This window comes from Aptenodytes patagonicus, chromosome 6 (genome assembly GCF_965638725.1).
Source record: "Aptenodytes patagonicus chromosome 6, bAptPat1.pri.cur, whole genome shotgun sequence".
Classification (NCBI taxonomy): Eukaryota; Metazoa; Chordata; class Aves; order Sphenisciformes; family Spheniscidae; genus Aptenodytes; species Aptenodytes patagonicus.
The window spans coordinates 69,341,441-69,365,666 of NC_134954.1; the positions used below are offsets into that span (position 1 = coordinate 69,341,441).

At 41.6% G+C, this 24,226-nt stretch overlaps 1 protein-coding gene across 2 annotated transcripts in view; it reads left to right on the plus strand.

Moving 5' to 3' along the window:
- THSD7B (thrombospondin type 1 domain containing 7B) overlaps positions 1–24,226 on the plus strand; it is a 346,109-nt gene that overhangs the window by 246,389 nt on the left and 75,494 nt on the right. For both annotated transcript variants that reach the window (XM_076343106.1, XM_076343107.1), the window contains exon 16: positions 15,017–15,195. In XM_076343106.1, the coding sequence (XP_076199221.1) occupies positions 15,017–15,195 (179 nt within the window). The remainder of the gene's footprint in view (positions 1–15,016; positions 15,196–24,226) is intronic.

Genomic DNA, 24,226 nt, shown 5'->3' on the forward strand with positions numbered 1-24,226 from the left:
GTACAGCAGCGCCCTATCATATGCCATTCCTCCTACAATCTATTTACAGAGTGCTCTGAAGACCCATAGGTGTGGAAGTGGGAGGTATAGGAGGAGTGAGATGTTTCCACCTTCTGAATACCCCGTAAGAGTTCCCCTAAGGGCAAATTATTCATCTCCAGCCAGACCCTGTTTAATATTCGGGTTGTATAAGCTGGCTCTCCTAAAACAGAGAATCTCATTTCATAAAGGCAGTCAGGATGATCTTGTTGTAATAAGCAATCCACCGTCACTGTGGTCTGGGGAGGAGTGCAGTAAGACGTGGAGCCTTGCAAAGCCAGAGCATCCTTTGGAGTTCCTCATCAGCCCATAGCAGTGATCCACCAAAACCTTTGGTGAGCTGAATCCTATGCCTGCACAGGTGGCTGAGGTCTGTCGTTCCTCCTGATTGCTACCCAGTGTTGGACACCTCCTGTTCCTGCAAGGCGAGCGAGGAAGCAGTGTTGCCTCAGTCCCCAAAGTACGTGGATATTTCGATGGCTTTGGGTGTAGAGTGCCCAGAAGCGGGCAGGACGCCCCACAGGCTCCATTTCCATCACTTTGCCTTCCAACCAGAGCAGTTAAGTGACGATAAGCCCAGTATTTACCGTCTCTAGAGCTGGGAGCTTTCAAAATGCACTTCTGAACACATTGTTGAATTAGTGATAGAAACAAATCATTATCCAATTAATAATTGGCAGAATGTTACTCAACCATAATAGAGAAGAGTAAATTACAGAAGCATGCAAAATTGCTAAGCCCTGAGAAATTATTTATGACAGTTTTTTTTAAACAGCTCAGTTTGTCTTGTTCACAGTTAGTATCAGGTGACCTTTTAACATTTGCTAGCTGACCATATTTATGTCTCATTAAGCCATTGCCTTATAAATTGAGTGCCAATCACTGTGATATCTAGGCATTGTTCTTGCTTTATGAGCTGTGGGGGTAAGCGTGTTCCTCTTCTCTTTCTTTCAGGTCTTCTGACTTCTCTTTGTTTCCCGCTCTTTTCCTTTTGTAAGACAGTGCTCTTCCTTTCCCTTGAACCAGGACAAAAGTGAGAAGTTGTAAGACCTAGACCTCAGTTCTTTGCTGGGTCCTTTTGAAGAACTTTTACAAAGCGTAGAAAGACAGATGTAAGGATGCAAACTTTGCCTTAGAAGTAGATTTAAGTTTGTCCCAGACTTGATAATGCCATGAGTACAAGGTAAAGGACAATAAAAATGGTATAGAATAGATTAGGTCAGTTTGTAGCTTTTCTAGAGAGCAAACTTTGGGCTCTTGCCTTCTCGCAGCAATGATTTTCACTTTCCCTGACTGAAACCTGGTTGTTGAACTTACCACTTCAGTAGGGTTTAGTTCATTCGTGTCAATGTGACTTATTATGTGAATGTATCATAGTTACCAAGTGAATGTACTGTGAGTTTGAGTCTAATGTAGAAATTAATCACCGCTCAGAGGGGTTCAGGGTCTGAGGCCCTGATCTTGCACTGAGTTTTGTGAGCAATTCTGCATTTGCAACTTGGGGGAAAAAAAAAGAAATAAAAAAAACCCATTAAAGTCTGTTCATCTGTGTTTGTCAGCAGTCTAGACTCCAACTCTCCTAAGCCTATTATCTGCAAATATATTAACCCTTTAAGCACACCCTCACAACAGAAAATGGATTTTCTCCCCATTGGTGTAGTTGCTGCATACAGAGTATCCCAAGGTCCAAAAACAGTGAAGGCAAAAGCATTCCAGCTGTGCCTTAATGGAAATGCACTGCCAGCTTGCTTGGTGTCTACAGTTTCTTCTGTCAGGACCCGAGACCTGGGCTGGAAGGACCTCCGCCCTGACCCAGCACAGCTGAGCACAGCTTGTTTGGATACTTTGGGTCAACTGTAGTGGGTACACAGGTCACACCTTGACTGATTTACCTACCCTCACTGCAATTTAATCTTGGGTTAGCTCATGATCATCAGGTATGACAAGCTTAAAAATACAAATCCCAGACTTTTCTGAATTTTATTCCTTTCCATACCAAACCTTTTCTCTGATGTCCAGAAAAAATACACCATAGCTTTTTTTTCATGACTGGGTTTTGTGATTAGTCTACTGCTTTATTTTAGTGGTGTCGTCATTTTTCTTGATTGCCCACTCAATAAGCTCAAGAAATGAGTTACCTGCAGTTTCCAAATTGAGCTAATTCTTTTTTCCTGGGTTTGGTTCACTCTTCTTTTCCTTCTTTCAATTTGGAAATGCACTTAGGAAACTGTGGATAGAGGTAACTGTCTCTAACTACATTACCAAAATGTAATTGATAATTTGCCTCAATTTGTCTTCCCATCAGAAGACTGGATTATATTGCGTTCAGCTCACCACTAGTCCAGAGGGTCTCCGTTCTCTGGCTGGTGTTTGGAGCATCTTCTTTGGACACGAAATTGTCCTCTTAATTGCAGTTCATCCGCTTCTCAATCTGTCATCTGAGTTCCTTATCCTATTTTTGAATTTCCACCTCCTTTGTTTTGAATTATTTCATGTAGTTCCTTTGCCTCTCTTTTTTGTGTGCTGTGCCAACAGGGTTTTTTTTAATCTTAGAGGATCATAGGGTGCCTCATCTGTTCCAAATCAAAGGCTGGAGATTTCTGTGCTCTTCCACAGAGGTTCTGCTTTTGATCCGACGGGCAATTTATGGAAAGCAGGAATTTATGAAGAGCGTTTATACTATTCAAATTCTGCTGTGCTTGCAACAACAGGAACCTGGAAGAAAGACACAACAGACAAATAGATCCTGGCTTTAAATCACAGAGCGGTTAGCTTCAACCTACAGTCACCTTAAAAAGCTTTAATTATCTCTAAATTTATGAAGGGTACAGCAGGGATGCTTATATCCCTCCTTATTCTCAACAGTGCAGTGTTTTCTTGTACGTGGTTTAGTTGCGGGTGGACAAATCAAAGAGGACTGGGGCTGCTCAGAGGGTTCCCCGGCACCTGCTGACGCAGCGGTGTCACTCGGTTCCTCCCGGTCAGGTTGATGCAACACTGCTACTGGGAATACTGCTGGCAAGGTCACTCCTTGATAAGGCCAGCTTTAATCCCAAACGGGTGGGATTAGCAAACAGATGCACCAGGAGGAGTTAAAAATTTTGGTGACGTGAAAACTCATAGTTTTTGTGGTTGCTGGAGGGATGTTCCCTGCTCCGAGGCACATCAGGGCAGCGTGTGCCAGCAGTGACAGTGCTGCTTCTGTCCTGATGAGCCATGTCCCCAGTATTGAGAGATTTAGGACGGCAGGCAAATGTCATGGATTGGGAATTTCAACTCCTACTGCTGAAAACCAGGCAGTAGCAAGTCTCATGAAGTTCTGTTTTCTGAAAGGTCAGCCCAGAGTAGTGCTGTATTTCTACCTGGGGCGTTCCTCTGGGGTTTACACTCCCTTACGTGAAAACCCTGGCCACCGGCTTGATAGACATTGCCTGACCTACCTGTGAATTAACACAAGGACCTGCTCTGAAACCCTGCGGTGTGTGAACCCCTGCACTGTCATTTTAGGAGAAAATAAGCCATTTTCAGGTAGCTTTTAATCACTAGATTTTAATAATCTTTCTGCAAAATTATATTTGTGTATGTCAAAAACCTGTAAGCAGCGCTTAACAGGTTAAAGAAATGTGACCCAAGTTTATGGTGGACTGATAGAAAAACTTACCTTTTCTACACGGTAGCAATTTTGGGAAAAAAAAAGCTATACTGAATACATGCCTGTTTATTTTTGAAAGTGTATCTATTCTGGCATTTACTGCAGTATACATTTTTCCCTATCTGGTAAATTTTATTTCGAAGAACGAAATTGTTGTGGAAATCCCTGACTTTGTTTTGAAAATGTTCAGAAATAGAAACTTTCACCTATGTTTTTGAAAATATTCTTAAGCAGCTAATTTCATTCTTAGTCTAAATGAAATTGTGTATTGAAATTTCATTTTTTAAGCACAAATCATTAATTCCAGAATCCAAGCAGTTTTAGTTTTGGGTGGTTTCTGTACTTCCATAAACAGCAGCCCACAAACATCTTACGAATGAGGCCTCATTTCTGGAGGCCTCACTCTTGACAGCCTCATTTGTTTTCCAAGGAAAATGGGCAACCCTGCCTAGGCTGTCCTCTTCCCAGCTCCAGACCCCACGCGTGACAGCCTCAGGGTGCCTCCTCCTCCCTAGAAGTGTGGGAGTAGTAGGTGGTCTTGGCACCATCGGTTAATGATGACATGTAGACCCCCTGTTTAGACTACCCTTCTTTTGGCATTTGGGTTTAATTAAATATTACAATACTTCAGTTTCTCTCTGTGGTTTCCCCTATGTGTCTCTGTAGTATATCACTCTGTGGCCTTTTTATTACAGAAAAATGACTCTCTTACTTACCAGGACAAAGCTTTTCAAAGACTGCTTGAGGAAGAAGTTTCAGCTAAAAATTCACCTTATTTTCTGCCCATCCCGTCCCCTGGCGTGGGAATTAAGGCTGGGTTTGGATCACAGGTGGCCAAAAGGTGTTGCCGGCTGCAGACGGGGCTGTCCTACCCTCACATTCCCACTTCAGGACTCTTCAAAGCCACTGTCACCTTTGACTGGTTTTCTGCTATCTTGAAGCTAAATAGCTTCTAAATTTAGCCCTGAAATCCCGGCTGGGTTCTCCTTTGGACCTCTTTCCAACATTTCTGCACATCATTTTGGGTGTGCGGTGACACTCTTAATTACAGCTGTGGCTGCCGGGGGAGCTGTAAGCACAGAAGCAGGGCCCATAAAGGACTTGCCCTCCATTTCTTGTTTGACTACAGGATTTTTACATTTTGCTGTCATAACAGTGCTCAAAGTACATTGATTTATTGCCTATCTTTTTCTTTCCTTTTTTCCAAAATCTATTCACAATAAGAAAATTTGGCCACAGTTCTTCCTTCCTGGATGTTAAAAGACTTATCAAATGAAATTGGATCACAAGACAACTGTTCAGACATTGCTGTTCTCTATGTTTTTCTGGCAAGAGAATCAAAGGTAAACAGCCATCAAAAAAGTTATTTCTGAATGGGTCAAACTGGCTATCAGAGAAGCTTATTTAAAGCAAAGTAAGACTTCCCCTGAGGCATTAGTACATAGAAATGCACATTCTTCTAGATCTTTATCTTCTTTCAGAAAGGAAGCATGCATCGTACGAGGAAATATTTAGAGGATTACCTATTTGAGCAGCAGCATCCTCTGTAGGTGCTGCATTTAGTCACAGTGATGTCTGTTGTTACTCCTTGGCTCTAAATATAAATCTCGATAGCGTGTCTTTTTGCCCAGATTTCTTTTATGCTTTTTGCTGCATTCCATAAAATGACCCGTTTGAAGAGGCAGCAGTACCAGACTATGCGAAGGAATGATTTATTACTAACCTCAAACAGGCTTTCTTGTGCTTGACGATCACCATCAGCCTCCACTTGCCAGACCACCTCTGCCCACCCTTGCTCATGTCCGTGCCTTTTGTTTCTATTATTAGGCTCAGTCAGTTTTTCTCTGTTTTTGACAGGTTGATTAAAGCTCTTCCATGGGAGTTGGGAATGGTTTTAGTGTAGAAATAGGAAATCGGTGTAGAAATAGTCTATCGGAGGTTTAGGAGAGCTTTGATAGCAAGTTAATGTACTGGGCGATCTGCTGCCCTGACTTCTGCAGTAGGCTACAGTAAGAGTATCTCTTTGAAATGTGGCCTATCTCTTCAGCCTTAATAATGCATTTGTCACAAATACAGCCTGTTATGAAGGAAGGCTCTAATAAAATGTTACCATACAAAGATAGATTTAGAATTAACATTTTTCTCTCCCTATGTGTCATTCCATTTAATACGTTATATTGAAAGTATGAAGAAATACCATTTTAGCCTAAGCCTTTTCATGAATTATGTGCTCTGGTGTTAAGGCCTCTACACTTTTCCTGCTCATGGAGAACTTCGTGATCCCTTTGAGACACGTAGCTCTACTGGGAAGTGACAGGTACTGGTGGTAGTTCACAGGATTCTTCTCGTGTCTTATGTGGGAATTTTTCAATGTTTTTTAACCTGATTGCCTTTTATACAGCTCTGATGAGCAGGACTTTCAGGCAAATAAATGGTTGACGGATCATTTTTAAGTGGAAAGTCACGGTTTCATATCTTTACCACTGGTGGGGAGCCCTCTGCCAGCTGGACAGAGTAGGCGTTTTGTGGATTTTAGTGAGTGTAAAGGGGTTTCACGTCTGACATATTCTGAAGACCTTCAGAAGCAACATCATGTGTTTCTGCTTGTATGGAACAAGAGTCCTACGAAAATAAGAATTCCACTTTTTGCACATAGGCCAATGACTGAATAAAATAAGCTGACTGCCTGAGCAGCAATGAGTTTGCTGGGGCACTGCATACAGCGATAAAGTTAGCATGGAAGGGGGAGATGGGCACATAGTGGATATCTTTTAAGGTGCCTGATGTAGTCTGCTTGATCAAAGAGTTTGGGAGACCAAGTCAGAAACATAGCAACAGCTAAATTTGGAAGATTTGAGGAAATGAGCCTGAATTAGGAAACGTGGATAAAATTAGACTTCAGTTCAGTCTGCTCTAAGGATTATCATAATGATATTGATGAGTAACTGAGAATTTATCCTACCTTAGTCTATTCCTGGGTCTGAGATATACTTTGAAATCTCTCTGTCCTCCAAGGTTTGCAAATGAGGATGGTGTAAATTAAATCACTGAGAGCTTGGTTTGCAAAACTTCTAATATCCCTCACTACAGACAGAGATTCCCTCTGCGAAATCTTGGATCTCATTTGTATTTGGTAACATGGAAGAGTGACCATTAAGAATCGTATTATTCAACAAAATTGCATTGCTTTCTGCTTCTGTCTGAATTCATTGAAGTCCCCCAGCAGAGGAGATTGAACTACACAACCAGAGTGCTCAAAGTCACGCTGCAAAATTGAAACAAAGGTCTATCAGGAATTCAGTACATCGGTACTCTGTGCTGGCGCCTGCTAGCGTCACAAAAATGTCCTATTTCCATCTCAAGGTTTTCCATCATCTAAATGGGTTGTGCTGCTCTCCCCCGTGCCTAAGCTGTGGAAAACCAGGACTGTTCCCTTTCTTAAAATCCTGTTTCCATCAGATGTTTCTTGTAGTACGGCTTTATTTAAGAAGGTCAGATGCCTTTGTATCCCTTCCTGTGTATCAAGGTCACCTCTAATTGCAGGAGTGAAAATCCTTATCTGAGCAGGCTGGACCTCGTGGCAGCTACCTGCCGTTCGGAAAAGCGCTCACAGATCTTCCTAATGTCGGTAATGGTTAGTGGCATCTTTAAACAGCGCCAGTATAATTAAAGCATGTAGTTAGGTTTCTCATTTGGTGTCGATGAGATGAGAAGGAATTGAGGCAGTGTATTGATTTGAATGTATTGATCTGAGGGGTCACTGTGTCACTCGCCTCCCGTGACAGCGGGGAGGGAGGCTGCGGAGGTCGCTGCAGGCTCAGAAGCTTCTCCCTGCCTTTTCAGTGCCTGTGTGACCTGCTCTTGAACAGAGGCCCTTACACTTGGTAATACCTCTCGAGTCTGTAAATTAAAGTACTAGGAACGTACATTTAAAAAAAAAAAAGAGGGAAAGGTTTTTTGTATGTCGTTATGAGCCTTCTTGATAATATTAATTGCACATGGATCTAATTGCTTTGTGTTCCTTTCTTCTGCAGAGTCATCTGGTGGTTTATTTTGTCTGACATAAGAGCAGTATTATAATGCACAATACTTGCTAATTATCAGGATACAAGGAAGTGCCTCAGCGTTTCCCGTTCTGTAAAATTCCGTCGTCGTTGTCCGAGGGAAGTTGTCTAAACGAGGCTTGTCTGTGTCTTGGGGTCGCAGCTTGGCAGCTGAAATGAGGTGGCATATTGTGTTGACAGTGCCTGACGTCACATCTTTAGAAACTGGCAGAAGGATGCTCTCCATGGAGGGCCCCCAACTCTGAAATTGAGTTTCTTAGTGTGCTCCAGCAGAGCCTGAAACCATTGACCTTCAGGCCATATGTGATTTACTGATGGGGGCAGATATTTCTGGTGACATTTGGTGGCAGCTTTCTCCCAGTGATGGACCCTCAGCTCTGGAAGATGCTTCCCACCTCGTGCAAATTGCCCAACTCTATATTGATCTTCAGAGCACTCTGCAATGTACATCTATTTCAGAGCTACTGTGCAACTGGGCCTCTGAGAGAAGTCAGATGTAGGAGAAAGAGGGGAATTTGACAGTCTGTGGACAATTTAATTTTGTCTTCGTGACGTATTGTGGAAGCGTGTTCAGCCTTTAAAAAAAGCCTTATTTTAGTATATAAATCTCATAATAATAATAAAAAATAAATGCAATCTCAGGTTTGTTTTAAAAATCTGCTTTTACTATGAATTGAGTAGCCTGAAGAACATACATGCTAAACAATTCATAATAAAGTACAGGGGGATGAGTTTCTTTCCTGATACACAGAGGATGAGGACGCTGATAAAGAAAAAAAAAGCTACTCAGTTTTGTTTGGACAAAGCAGATGATTTTCTCAGTGGCAGGGTGATGAGCAAAGTATGTAGAAAAACACAGCTGAGCTACTACCCTAACTGCTACTGATCCCAGTGGATGATTTTTTTATTTGAGTAAGGACTTTCTTAAGACGTCAGGGCTCCCAAGCAGCCGGCCCAGCCCTTCACTGCGGGGGAGCAGCCCCAGGAGGAGGAGGAATCATTTCCACAGCTGGTTTTGGAGCCCAGACAGATTTGTGCAGTGGATTTCTGCCTGTCTGCATCGAAAGTTCCCTGCGAGATGAATGTACGCTGTGAAGCCCTATTTATTTGCACTATTTATTTGCACTCAGAAGGCAGCAGACGAGTCTCTCTTCTCCGGAAGAGTTCTCAGCTTGTTCTGCAATCTGTTACAAGGAATGTGCTAATTAATGGAGATTTTCTTATTTAGTTAAAAGATTAGATATATCAACTGTTATGGTTTGTATGTAACTCAAAGTGTAAGCTTGCAAGTTCTTTAAGGAAGAAAACTGTAATGCAAAATCAAAAGAAATTAGGAATCATAATGCAAAGTCAGCATCAACCCAACTGCCTCATCAGGATTTATAGAGACTGTGAAATTAAGCAATAAATCCAACCGCTGGATGAATTTCAATAACAATAATGTTGAGTTAAACTTACCAGCGTTTTTTACAAGTCCTCTCTGGTCTATTTAGAATCTATAATCAGTCTGCTAGGAGATAACGAGAGCATGTGCCGCTGTTGAGAAGAGCAAGTGGGAATAAATTAGGTAAGGGGGTCCATTATTTGAGCTTTGCAAAATATTTGATGTAAAAGTTATTTTTGCTGGGTTTTTTGGTGGTGCATTTACTGAATGTATTAATTAGATTATCTCTTAAATTTCCCAGCTAGCAAACTAATAATACATAAGATCTCTCAAATCCTTGCATATTAAAAAAAAAAAAAGATTAAACATTTGTTCCATGGCAATATTAACATCCTTTTCAGATGCAACTGAAGTTGTTAGCAGCTTTAAGACTCCCAGACTTCTTGTGCTTAGCTTTCTTCAGTTAATAATGATCTCCCTTGAAGCAGCATTTAAATGTTTGGACCTGGATTGCTTAGGATGAGGTGCTCCCCTTGTATCTCACAAGCTTCTGGAGACTTCGGTTGTGCCATTGGCCCATGGCCGGTGGCTGCCTTATCCGGGGCACGTTGGGAAAGCCCCAACTGTAGGGCTGTGATCAGCTGGTAGAGTTAGTCTCTTTAACTGCAGTCTGTGCTCGATGCTGAGTTTTAACCTGAGTTAAAACATGAGGTTTGCTTTGTAGGAGATCCCAAAGCTTCAGCTGAGCAGAATCTGGCCCACCGAGTGCCATGGTCCACCAGGTCTCCCTTATAAAGTCTTTAGCTATTAGACTCTTAGCACCACATGGATTTACTGGTGTTATTCTACATATTTCACAGTCGGTAACCAAATGAATGTAAATATTAATTGCAAAATGAATCATTTTTTTTTCTCTACTTTTGGTCTGTGTAATTAGAAACATTTCTTCTGTGTCACTATCCACTCTGCTGCTGCCTTGTTTGTTAAAGGGTGATCTCTTTTATCCTGTAGACTCCAAGGGAAATTACTGGTGTTATTACCAGTGGCAGTTGCGGTGATGCACAGAATTGTCCCTCTCATAGTAATGACCTTGAGTTTTATGAAGCACCTCAAGGTTTACTAACAAGGGTAGAACTGCTAGAAGTTTGTTAATTGAAATGATGAAATACGTTAGAAAGGATAAAAATGAGTTTAAAGCCAATTCAATTAGAAGTGCATCTGTTTCCAAAGCTGCTGGAGAAATGTTGCTTATTTTCGAATCACTTTTAAGTCAGCCTCTTGGAATCCTGTTGGCACTGTTGTTTAATGCTGTGTGCAGACCTTACACCCGCAGCAAATTTATCATTTGGAAGTGCAACAATCAGGTGGAGGCCAGTTTCTTACGTTAGCTTGTAAACCTGCTAATCGCCTGCTTCTCCCAACCACCATCTGTTTGCGAATGTAGAGGGAGACACGGAAGGATGCTGCAGCCCCTCGCTGGCTGTGCCTGCTGTGATACGTTCGGCGTCTTGTGTAGGTGGGAAAGAAATTGTGCTACTGCAAAACTCCCCCCTGGTGCTGCAGCGCAATCCACAGCCTCTTCGTGCTTCTGCGCCGCTGACACCCACCGGCCTGTCATCCAGCTGCCTCCTGTTGCCTCAGCTCTTTTGGGTTGCACAGCAAAAATGAGACAACAGTTTTTAGACCATGTAGTTGAGCCTTAACCTCCGACACCCACCAGACCATCATCCTCACTTTATTCACCTACCTGCTATTGCTTTGTCTCTTGGGCTGCACAGAAGAAATGAGACGAGTAATGGTTGCTACATCGTGTGTTTGAGCCTTCCCAGTACATGCTGTGTAATCTGTGGGTGCTTTGTTTATTAGACACTTTAGGGAAGAGACTCCATTTGTGGCTTGTAGAGCAACAAGCTTATTGTTCTTAATGAATAAATAATAGTAAAATGAGCTGTGCAGCCTAGGTAAATGCATTTGTTCATCCCATTACGTTGGCAGTGTCTCAGTAGTAAAACAATAGCACTTAAACATAGAAAAGGCTTATTTGATCATCCAGCTCAATTTCAATTTGATCAATCCAGCTCAATAGCCAATTCAAGGCTATTCCCAGTAGCATGTTTCAAAGTGCCTACTTAAATATCCCATGTGCTGGTGTTTCTGTCACTACCTCCTGCGACATCTGCGTGTGCAGCTCCAGCTCTGTGGCATTCAGGAGCTGCTGTTGGTTCAGATAGGACAGAGGCTCTCATCTGTTTCTAAATTAAATGAGCTTTATTTTTACAGTATTTGAGATTTTGAAGAATAAAAAAAAGAGGTTAAAGGAAGCTTCAGGAAATAATATAAGAACCCATGGAAAGCAGGCTGAGCAGGGCTGGGGAGAAGAGGACATCTTTTTCCATAGGTGGTCTTGGAAACTCAAAGAATTTTTGGTACCAGGTTCTGCAGAGGAGAGAAAAATGGGGAATGTGATGGATGAATGAGATGTTTAAGGATGACACTGACAAAACCAGCTGAGTGAACTCAACCTTGAGTTAGTCTCCCCAGGCTGAGCGACAGTAACTCAGAAATGTGTTTATGCTGCTTCCTTTATTCATACTCTGTTATGGTAAGAAGTATTTCTCTGGATAATAGCCTGAATGTGGAATTCCTTATTACTGGATTGTTTTAATAGCATATCTCCTTTGTTTTTTTTTGTTTTGTTTTGTATTATGCACCATGCCAATGCTACAAGTTTTCTAGGAATGCCAATACTAGGATTATTGTGGGTATCCAAACTGAAGTCTTTTCAGCCCCCTGACAACAGCAAGCCATTGCTTGGCTCCTACAGAGAAAAACAAATATCTCATTCTCACAGGCAATGGATGAGCCAAGTACAACATTATTTACTAGTTTCTCATAAAAAGATAACCATAAAGGCATTCTCTATCTGAGCAGAGAGGATACATCACATAAAGATTCTTGGAGGAAAATTTTTGTTGGATGAAATCTTTGATCCATGGGTATCTTGGCATAGGATTAACCTCAAGTGATTGATAGAGGAAATAATGGCAGCCTGTGAGAAGAGCTTGAAAGAAAGTTATGTTCCCATTTTGATTCTGTAGCATTGTTCCATATGGAGAATTGGCTTCCTCTGGGCAGTATGGTAATTTAACACTCTATTAGCTGGCCATTATTTGTTTATACTTAATGTAATTTAGAAATATGGGTGAGGAAACTCAAAAAGTAATGAGCTGGCCTCTTAGCAACAGGACGTCTTTAGAAATTCTGTGGTTCGCTGAGGGATCCCCACAGCACTTCCCAGGGATGGAATGCAATAGGTTTCTTTAGTTTTGTTTATTATAACTTTTCCTTCCTCTTCCTGATATTTCCTTTTTGTATTCTATTTCTTTTTTTTGTCTTATATTTCTTTTTTATTATAGAGGTTGGTCTTGAACTGCCAAAAGGCTTAGCCCATTTTGCCTTCACTGATAAGTTGATAACCCCTCTGTCTAATGCTACTTTGAAACAAGGCACTTTTCTTTGTTTCTGTTGAGAGTTAATTACCTAGGCTGTCACACAGCCCAAGGAAAAATGATATTTCATACGGTGGTGGAACAGAACTCTTTGGAGAACTGCCTAAGAAATGCTTCTCATAAATCTATCATGAGAAAATTTCTTTTACTTATCATAATGTATTATGAATTGCTTTGAGTGGCAACCTAAGCAGGTGGAATAGAATATTAGTGGGATATTTGGGAGTTTCATCTGGGGGAAAAAAGCGAGTCTATTTTGGAAATATTTGTATACGTGCGTGCATGGGTATAATCTCACCTAGATGAGAATACAAAGCATGCGAAGTCAAAATATCTCAAGCATGCGAACACCACTGTAATGGATTGTGTCGGAAATAATTAAGATACCCAATTCCAGTGGCTTTGGAGCTGCAAATGAAAAGGCAACACAACACAGGGTAAGAGGTAGCAGAGTAAACCAGAGCACACCGTATGGGGCCAGTTCTGCAGCTTTAGGGAAGAGTTACAGCATGAGTTACTGGGGAGAAATGATGGCAGCTGTCAGGCTACGGGGTGGCTGCCCTAAAGGAAGAGGGAACAGTACCATCACGAAGGAAAAAGAGAGAAGAAATAGAGCATCATTGAACTGAAGGAGGGAACTACTCTTGTTTCTAGCATTTTTTTAAGGCACTGTTTACAAAAACAACATCAGTGTTTCTTGTACTTCTAGAAGGAGGATGTTTTCTGGTGGGGGATGCCTAAATAAGTCTGAAACCTTTCTTGATATTGACTTCAGCATGAAGACCAGGAGGGAGGCAGTGTATTGCTGCTGTGGGTCGATGCTCAGGATGTAATGTGGTCCTGGTTTGGAGTCAGCAGCAGTTTCGGACACGGCAGAGCTGGTAAATCCAACTCCAGGACAGAATAATCTCCATGCGTCAGCCTCGGTGTTTCCCAGTTGTCTGGGGCTGTTGTCTGGGGGTTTAGGAGGGGAGCTGCTTCTGGGTTTTTGGAGGCTTTTTTCCCCTCTGCTGCAGTGACTGTCACCTTGATAGAGAGTGGGGAAACCCTTCTTAAAAGAGTAATTGAATGAGCTAATTTGGTATTCTGTAGGTAAGGAATATAGAAGGAGTGTTAGTGCGATGAAAACCAAACAGAAAGAAAGGGCGTAAAAATGAGAAACATCAGAAATACGGTAGGGTTGAAATTCAGTTATTTCCATGACCATCATTGCCAGAGCTGTCAGAGGGCCGAAGCTGCCTGTAATAAAAGCTGATCTTGGCAGCCACTGACTTTCATGGTCTAACATGAAATCTCTTTTTTGCTTAAATTAAAATAGCGCATACAGACATGACAAGCCGGTAATAGAAACTTGAGGAGAACAAATGCAGCACGGTAAGCAGGAAGGTACAGGAGCTATTTCACACTGCCAACCCGAGACTGGTGCCGGTAATTCCCTGGAGACGCCGAGGGTTCGGCCATCCTCCACTGCCTCTCTGCAAGCCAGGAGCTCCATGGCCAGAGCTGGGCTCTGCAAAATCTCTCTTCCCACATGCCAGCTCCTAAACCAGCTGTGGGGTTGTGCCTGTATGGAGGAACCTTGTTTTTTCCCTGAGAAACCCTGTTGGGTTTTAATTCAGCAAGGTGTCGGTCCTGCAGATGTCTGGTGTTCTGATTTTAAGAGGTGGTGATCTTGGGAGGACTTTTATATCGAGCCAGGTTAAGGTGAAAGCAAAGCTTTAAAATGCCATTTATGAAACCCAGAATAGGCAAAACAGTTGGAAAGATGTATAAAGAGAACTACCGGAAAGAAGTGGGAAGCAGGTTTCATCTGCTTCTCCCAAGAACAAATCCCGCACCGCGCCAGCTGGCAGGCTGCAGGCAGGTCCCTCACGCACCTTGTGGGAGTTGCCAAGAGCGCAGCTCTGGTGCCTCCACCGCCCTATGGTTCTGTCTGCTGGGAAGAGAGCCTCTGACTCCCTGCCTGTGCCAGCTCTGGAGATGGCTAGCATAATACTAAAGGAGTACAAAACTGGGCTGTACACTTAGTTCTCCAGAATTTATTACGGCCACAATCTCATAGGGAAGATAATCACCACCTGCTGGTGACCACCAGCTTCGCAACAGATACTTTTGCCAGTGCGTGTCCTTTACATCCGTCAGTTTTATCGCAGCCTTCCTAATGATCACTGGACTAAACCAAGTAGAAATTAGTTTTAGTCACTGCTGTTCTTTACAAATAATATCATAATCTCGCGTTGGGAAGGTGTTGTCAGTCTGCCAAAAGAAGTTCTCATTGTGTGTCGATTACGCCGCTTGCGGTGAGATGTCAGAGGATGGGAGTTCATTAGTTGCGGTGATTAAAACCTTTCTTAAATTTTTGGTTTAGGTTACATTGAAGAATCTTGCACGGTCCCTTGCCCGTTTGATTGCAAATTAAGCGATTGGTCCAGTTGGTCCCGTTGCAGCTCTTCTTGCGGACCGGGGGTGAAAGTCCGATCAAAGTGGCTTAAGGAGAAGCCTTACAATGGAGGTCGTCCCTGCCCAAAGCTGGATCTCAAGAATCAGGTGAGCGGAGTTAAATAGCCAACAGATATCTCTCTGTGCTTACTGCATTTTTAATTGTGATCAAAAGGTACTACACTGGTGAAGAAATTAAAAATAGGAGTTATCTCTGGGACCACCCCTTGTGTCAGATTTTGTAGGCAATCCTCGAACTTCTTGAGGATTGAGGGGCAGATGCTCATGTAACAGCAGAATTTGACCTGAAACGCTGTATTTCTTATATAAAGAAATTTTTATCTCCCAGAGGACAGGAAGCCCTGGACAAGTAATCCTGCCTGGACAGTGTATAAGCATCAGAGAGCTCAGATGTCATGGATATTTTAAAAGTCTTTAATTCTTTCTGAGACTATGGTTGCTGCAAAAACATTCGTTAAATATATATTGCTATTTTTAGCAACAATTCCCTTCCACACAAGTTCCATTGAACATTAATCTGTGTATATTCAATATTGAAGTATCCCATCAGAGGAAAGTAATCTCTAAATTGCTACTCTTTAAAAAAGATCAGCATCTTTTTTAAATGCTACTTAATGCTATATGCATCTGCAAAACTAATAGTGATTTCCTACATTTGCTGATTAATTCTCAGCACTAATTAACACTTATGTAGTACTATTTAGTTTTGCCTGTCCCTTATTTCAGATTCAACCATGAAAATTAATTAATAGGACAGAAACAGCCATGCTGAAGGGACTACCTATATATATGTTATGAATATATATATATAAAAATATGTTGCATAGTGTGTGTAGAAGGACTTCAATAGTATTCATACAAAGATTTATTTGTGTAGTGGCTTGTAGGTGCTAGAGCTGGTGGATCCTGTTGTTTTTCTGTGCAACCGTTGCGGCAGCAGTCGTGTACCGGGATGCAGCACCACTTCTAACACCTGATTCTGAGCTTGCCTCATTTTCTTCAGAGTTTACTTTTTTCCCTGTGATAAACTTAGTAAATACTTTTGTTGTCTTTTTTTCTTTTTCCTTATTACTATTTGAAATTCATAGGCAGTAGCCTAACAGAAGCAGCAGGGACTACGAAAATATAAAACTGCAATAAAGTGTATGTTGTCCATACCTCAGTGCTTTTCTTAATAGATCAGACAGATCACCAAAGAGGCAAAATGAAATCCCACAGTAAGTCGTATGGTAACAATAAGCTCCTTTGTAACAAAAAGATACTGGGGCTTGTTACCCATAGACACAGCAGACTACTTCCATTAAAAGTAAACTTATTGCTATAAAGTGTTGCCTATTCCCACACACATTAGATTTGCTAATTTCAAAACCCTTTCAGAAGATATTAAAGGAAAGAAATTGTTTAAACTTGGAAATTATGTCTTTGTAAGGTTTATCAGTGCACTGTGCTTGCAAAGTGCCATGGCTGGTATTAATATAAATGTGGTCGGTGCTTTGTGCCTCTTAATAGGGAACACGCGTCTTGATCTAAAACCCACTGAATTCATTAGAGGGCTTCCTATTGCAGGCTCTAGTAGTGGCACCTTAGAATTGCATTAAGGTCTGTTTCTTTAGGTTTGCGGTTTTTTAGGGTTTTTTTGGTTGGTTGGTTGTTTTTTGGGGTGGGGTTGTTTGCTTGCTTGTGGTTTTTTTGTGTTTTTTTTTTTTTTTAGGATAGAAGCAGAAGCTATTTCTAGCTGTTTTAGCACACCAGTGGATTACCTTTTTCCAATTTAGATTTATAGGATTGGATCAGATCCTATGTATTTCAGGGCTTTTAGGGTAAGAAGAAATTGTTGTGATAATAAGGAAAGTGTGTGTGTGTATATATGTATATATATGTACCCTTAGATACGCACACATAGACACGTATTGTGTGTGTGATTCTATTCCTTGCCTCCCCAAATGCTTCTCAGTCCTTTGCGCCATTCAGAAGGAGCTTTGCTCTGCACCCACTGGGCTTTGACTTCCAGCACAGGTTTAGACACACCGAGGTCCTTAGGCACATTGCAGCATGCACCCGTTGCCTACCCAGATGGTAAACTAAATTAGCTGATCGCGCTGCTGTTGAGCTAAGCTGGACACATACCATTAATCCACTGCAAGGCAGATTGTCTTCTGTTTCCTCTGGTCTGGGCAGCGTTTAAATCCTAGAGCAAAGCTCTATAGATTCTTTATATATAAATATGTGACTTCCTAATTATTTTTATGTAATCTGGGTTAAATACCTGCAGTAAAATACTTGCTTTTGGTTGATATCAGCCATGAGAAAGCTAAATCACCTTGGTGCTGCGATTTGCTCTATCTTTTTCTGGCTACTGTGTTGTATTGTATTTTATGCAGTTGATAAAGACGTTAGGTAACTTAGAACCAATAATAAACTCCTCCAGGTGCCAGTAGATTTCCCTTATTATTTCCTGCAGTATTTTTAGTTTGTGGGGTTTTTTTAATTATGGCTTCTGAGCTTGGGTCTTGTTATTGCTTAATCAATTACTTTAGAGAACCCTCCATTTTCCAGTGTCTTATAATTAAAGCCCTCAATCAGTTTGTGTCTTTTTCTCATTAAGCCAAATAATCTTTTCACCCTCTTCTTGTGAAGGGTGTTTTTTAGGCTTCTTGGCAGACCCCTGTATGTCTTTTTTTTCAATGCCTTTCAGAGATTTGACATAAATTTAACTACAGAGAGCGTTACCTGAAACACTATTCCAGCAATTCTCTTAGCATTTCCCACCATGTCCAAGGTCCTGCCAATACAGATACTTGAGCAAAGCTGCTGCTTTGGAGAGAGGGGCAATTTGCATGATCAAAACAATTTATTTGATGAATATAAGTAATTATTTGAGTCACATAAACTGCTTCATAAAGGACTATCCTCCTAGAGTCAGTTCAATCAGTGTAGTGCAGCTTGCTTGTGTATTTAGGACAGAACTTTTTAGCAGAAATTTAATTATATAGAGAGGTGATGACATGTCCTCTTACTGTATGGTATTCCATGGGCTTTATGCTCTTAATTCCACAGAGGTTTTGGCTCTTCTGGAGTATCTTGAAACCATTCTTTTGGATGTCTTCATCCCCCCCTGCCTGTAGAGCCTCTCAAGCTGTCCACTCCTTTTGCAGTAGGTGCGAGAAGTAAACTCAGAGTTAGGAGAATTAATTCAGCTTTTATGTATTTCTTCTTCTCATTATAGTCGATGGACTAGGTTGAGCCCTTCCAGATTTTATTCCAGGTTTTGTTATTTCCTAATAGAAGTGACAAACAGTTTGCGTGGGCTGTATGCACTTGGTATTCTGATATAATCACTTGATTTCATATAGTCACTTCAGCCGTAAACTTCCTCTCTGTTATTGCCCTGTGAAATTAAAAGATGAATTACAATATTTGGGGGAAGAGATGACGGTATTTTAATGCAGATCCATGTAATATGTTGAATTACTTTCTTCTTATACCTCTAAGTGTTTGAAAATTGTTGAAGAGTTGGCTAACTACATTTTGCTCCATCTTTTAAAGAAAATGGGCATTGCATGTAGAAGCTGCGCAGCTCTTATCTAAGGAAATGATTGCTTCTGAACAGCCGATCGGATTATGGGGTCAGCTGGCAGATGTTCTTGGCTGTGCAATGCATGTTAAGAGAGGTGTAGCATTTACGTTTTTCTTTTTCTGCTCTTATTTGAATGCACTTACACAGCATGCAGTTGCTAAGCTATTTAATATGTAGTTCTACATGATGAAAGGTTAAATATGAGTTATGGGGGGTTTATTGCTTGAATATTCTTTTATAGGTTTTTAGGATTACTACAAGAAAATGCATCTTATTTTAAAGACTCATGAATTCCAAGGATTATCTTTTTATTGATTGCTCTAATATATATTCTTGTCAAGATTTTCCCTCCTTCTCCTTCCTGCCCTCTCTCTCTCACTCGGTCCTGCTAAAGGACAAGTATCATAGCAAGTAGTTTATTCCCTTTATATGTACTGTATATATGTAAGTAAACATTTTTAAAGGATTGAGGGCATTTGTAAAGGCAGGCACAGCAGGAAAAAAAAGTAATGTATTTGAAATTTAAACTTACTGCTTTCTTTAAAATGAGTATTTTACTCTTAATGACATTTTCTGATGTTCACTCTAGAATATGAGAAATACAGACACCTTGCACATTACAATTGCAAGTACTTTTCCTGAAATTGCATGCAGAAGTTTAAAGAAAAGGCAAAGGAGGACAGTGGTACATTTACAGATCAGATTTCTCAGAAACGGATGTGAAGATGTATGAATTTCTGGTAACATCTTCATAGAAAATAACTGGTTTAGTCCTACTTGCACTTCAGAGAAAACGAATTTTTTTGATCATCAAAAAATGTGTTAAATTTATTTTCAAAAGTGAAAATCCTACAAAATCTATAGGCTTTGAAAACTCACCATTAGAATGTACAAGATTGGATGGGCTCAGAGACTGCTGTTAATTGTAGAAGCCACTAGCTCTGTGAGGCAAAGCTGGGCTTGGGCTAGAGGTGGAGAAGGGTATGGGGGGGGATCTTTCTCCTTTTCTAATCAGTAATGTTAGGAAAGGTCTGTTCAGGAAAGGCCTTTTGTTAAGATGTTTCCAGGGCTTTTCACACTTCAATTCCTCAAAAAAACCACAAAGAAAACCAACACAGTAGTATGCTGACTAAAGTTTGACTTGCTCACATTCAGTAGCCATTTCTCTAGGCAATTTTTGGCTCACATTTGGCAAGCTAAGTTTCCGTGATCCAGCAATGCCCTTAGACTGTGTCAGAGGAACTCTGCCTAAGGAAGAGCAACGTAGCATGGTTTATCACAGGACACTGTAATGAAACAAAGTCCATTTTTATTTAGGTAGGTAACTGCTCTCAGAGCAATAATTCTGTATAGAACAAAGTTTCTGAATAAGCAATGTATAACACTACTGTATTTCTCCTGTTTTCCTTCCTTCAAGTTATATTCCTGTCCTTACTTGCTGACACAAAATATTTGCAAGCTTTCATTTATCTTTGTCTCCTATCTGACTGTGAATTATTAAAATAGTATTTATTCTCTTCATCTTGAGTGTGTCTGCCTATAAGAGTTTATCGTCATGCTCTGTTTTGGTGTAATACTTGGTTGTACTCTGCCTTTGCATGAATACATCTTCTATACATACATATGTATGTATATGTGCATTGTGTGAAGCGTTTTCAAAACTGTTGGGCTCCTGTGTTAGAAGTTAAGTTTGAACCCAGCGTTTTTCATTGCTATCACTGAATTAGCTGACATCCAGTCCCTGGATGGCGAGTTGCACTTACCTTTCAGTATCAAAAATTGGTCTTCAAGAATATCATTAATAATGTAGTAGCTATAAATAGCTCCTGCTTAAATAACTTCTTTTATGGTACAGATTTCTAATTGTCAGAAAAGCCGCTGGACTTTTTCGAGGCACTCATAAAATCTCTTCCTCTGATGGATTTCAGCTGCCGGTAGTTTATTTCTGAGCCCAGTCCTGTGCTGCTGTATCCGTAGCATCGGCTGTGTAAGGTCCCTTTCTGTGGCATGCAAGGACCCGGCTGACCTATATTTTCCTCTGGTTCTGTCTGTGAACACTCATTTGCTTCATGTGCAGCTTAACTTCTGGAAACAAAATTCCTATCCTTAATCTTGGTTTTACCTTCAGAAGGTCTGATTTCCTCCCACTCAGCCTTAAAGGAAGGAATTAGAGCATAGAAAACATTTGTCCTCTGATTCTAGTGTGGTTTTTCAGTGTCATAAAAATGACAACATTTTTACCTGCCACGCGAATGTGGGAGAATTTTCAGTGTCAAAAAATAGTGAGAACCTCCTGGTTTCCTTACACTTTTCTTGCTGTGACTGAAAGTTTTGATACTAAACAGTAATTTAGTTCATTAAGTGAGCAAAAGTAGCAAGCCGAATCTGTGTAGCCTCAGCGCTACCTCACGTTCCCGAAGCGAGTGTCTGGAGAGTCCACCATGTGGGTGGGTACTGCTTCGCTTCCGAAGGAAAATACAGCCATTTCCCGTGTTGTCCTTCAGGGTAATAACCCTGTAGCATCTACTGTAATTCCCAGCATATATTAATTTTGTATTCAGCTTCAATAGCTATCCACACTTGATTTTCATTTTTCCTGCAGGTTTTCTGTTGAATCGTATAAACATATTTTCATAATTGCCACTTGTGGTGGGTTGACCCCGGCTGGACGCCAGGTGCCCACCAAAGCCGCTCTGTCACTGCCCTCCTCAGCTGGAGAGAGGAGAGAAATATAACGAAAGGCTCGTGGGTCGAGATAAGGACAGGGAGAGATCGTTCACCAGTTACCGTCACAGGCAAAACAGACTCGACTTGGGGAAATTAACTTAATTTATTAGCAATCTAATCAGAGTAGGATCATGAGAAATAAAACCAAATTTATTAAAACACCTTCCCCCCACCCCTCCCTTCTTCCCAGGCTTAACTTCACTCCCGATTTTCTCTACCTCCTCCCCCCAGGCGGCACAGGGGGACGGGGAATGGGGGTTGGGGTCAGTTCATCACACGTTGTCTCTGCCGCTCCTTCCTCCTCAGGGGAGGACTCCTCACACTCTTCCCCTGCTCCAGCGTGGGGTCCCTCCCATGGGAGACAGTCCTCCATGAACTTCTCCAACATGAGTCCTTCCCACGGGCTGCAGTTCTTCATGAACTGCTCCAGCGTGGGTCCCTTCCACGGGGTGCAGGCCCTCAGGAACAGGCTGCTCCAGCGTGGGTCCCTTCCATGGGGTGCAGTCCCTCAGGAACAGGCTGCTCCAGCGTGGGTCCCTTCCACGGGGTCACAAGTCCTGCCAGCAAACCTGCTCCAGTGTGGGCTCCTCTCTCCACAGGTCCTGCCAGGAGCCTGCTCCAGTGCGGGCCTCCTGCGGGGTCCCAGCCTCCTTCGGGCACCCACCTGCTCCAGCGTGGGGTCCTCCATGGGCTGCAGGTGGATAACTGCTCCACCATGGACCTCCATGGGCTGCAGGGGGACAGCCTGCCTCACCATGGTCTTCACCACGGGCTGCAGGGGAATCTCCGGCACCTGGAGCACCTTCTCCCCCTCCTTCTTCAGTGACCTTGGTGCCTGCAGAGTTGTTTTTCTCACATATTCTCACTCACTTCTCTCTTCAGCTGCTGTTGCACAGGTTTTTTTCGTCCTTCTTAAATACGTTATCCCAGAGGCACTACCACCATCGCTGATGGGCTCAGCCTTGGCCAGCAGCGGGTCCATCTTGGAGCCAGCTGGCATAGGCTCTATCGGACACAGGGGAAGCTTCTAGCAGCTTCTCACAGAAGCCACCCCTGTATTCCCCTGCTACCAAAACCTTGCCACACAAACCCAATACACCACTCATGAAAAGTTTTAGCCTTGCAAAAATGGAGCAGTTTAACAACCTCGTCAAAAGTATTTTTCACTTGGCTTTTTTTTCTATATAGCTCCTTTAAACTTCTCTTTAATAATAATGCATCTTGATATACGGTGTAATGCTATTTTCTGTAATTGTGAGAGTACACTTGCACTTTGTGAAATTAAGTATCTTACAATGCCAGTCTCCTTCCTAGCATTACTCTGAATCCACACAAATTAGTAGCCTTATGCTAATTGATTAAACTACATTTTTCTGCCTAATACAGCCCCTACCAAGTTCTTCATGAAATGTGTATCAAAGCAGGACTTTTTGCTGTAAAAGGAAGTGAGATGTTTGCATCTCTGGAACTGAAAATTTATCCGTAATTATTTCTCATTCAAATACAGTTCCTATGTTTTTTGTTGATAAAAATATTTATTGTTTAATATGATAGCATACTGCAAAATATAGTGAAAGACAGGAGTTATACCAAAAGTGCTTTGTCCTGTGTATTTCTCTGCAGAGGAGATGGAATTAAATGGAAAATCAGCCATAGAAGGTTGGGTGGCCCAGTGGAGAAAGTATTAGCATTTCACCTAAGGAACTGAAGTTAAATTGGTTCGGGCAATATTTTTTAAGGAAAGAAGTTTGGTTTGTGCTGAATCTCTTGTGGACAATATGTCATGTTGGAGGACCAGCATACGCTGTGTGTCATAAATCAGCGTGACAGCGTCTAACACTGAGACTGAACTTACTCTTGCCTGTCTTTGTCTTAGGAGCAGGAGAACACAAAGGATTGATGCCTTGGTTATTCCTTCGCAGCAGATTTAATCTTGGTTTTTTTCTCCTGCCTCCTTTTAGAAAGTTTTGTATTTCTTTTCTGCAAAGTTTTGCAGTGTAATTTGTTCTCAATTTTAGGTTCACAATCATTAAGGAAGGCGAAATCTGCATAACAGTTAGAATAAGGATGTAGCTTCTGTGCTAATTGGAACAAACCCAAGAATATTCAGAATAAAAAACGTTGATACGTCTTCACCTTTTCATATGGTAGAAGATGTGAAAAACAGCTATTTGGCATCATGCATTTTATCACATGTGACTTCAGAAACAGTGAATTACACAGAAGTATCCCTTTTCTTGCTTTTGGCAAGTTAAATGACGGTTTTGACACATTTTCCTTCTCTTTACTGTGTTTTATAATTTCTTTGTGTACAAAATTAGTTTCCAAAATATTATCTTGCCGATTACAAAACAATGTTTGCTGTAATAGAAGACATGAATGTGGAAATTTCTTTTTAAATGAATTTAATGACAATAACTTACAGTTCTGTGGAACCTGCCACATGATTTCAAAACTGTTTGAAGTGTGAATGCAACAAGATATTGGCAAGATGTTGAACGGGAGTGCATTAAGCAGAGGGCAGCCCAGCTCTGCCCAATCTAGGGAGCTTGTGTGTACAATCCGAATCCCGGTGCGGAGCATCCAGCCTGAATGAAGGTTGGGTTGGGTTCAGTTGGTAAATTAGGTACTGGGATTGGCCTGATTTAGTATCTACTACCGTCAGAAACCAGTGTGAGGCTGTTCTAGGAAGAAGCTTTTAGAAGGGACGTCACGGCAGCCTGCCCCAGCTCTGATGTTGGGAAGACTGCAGTAAAGGAATGAATTTCCTCTCTGCAGGGCAGGGTACCTCATATATCCTTTGGTCAGCCAAAT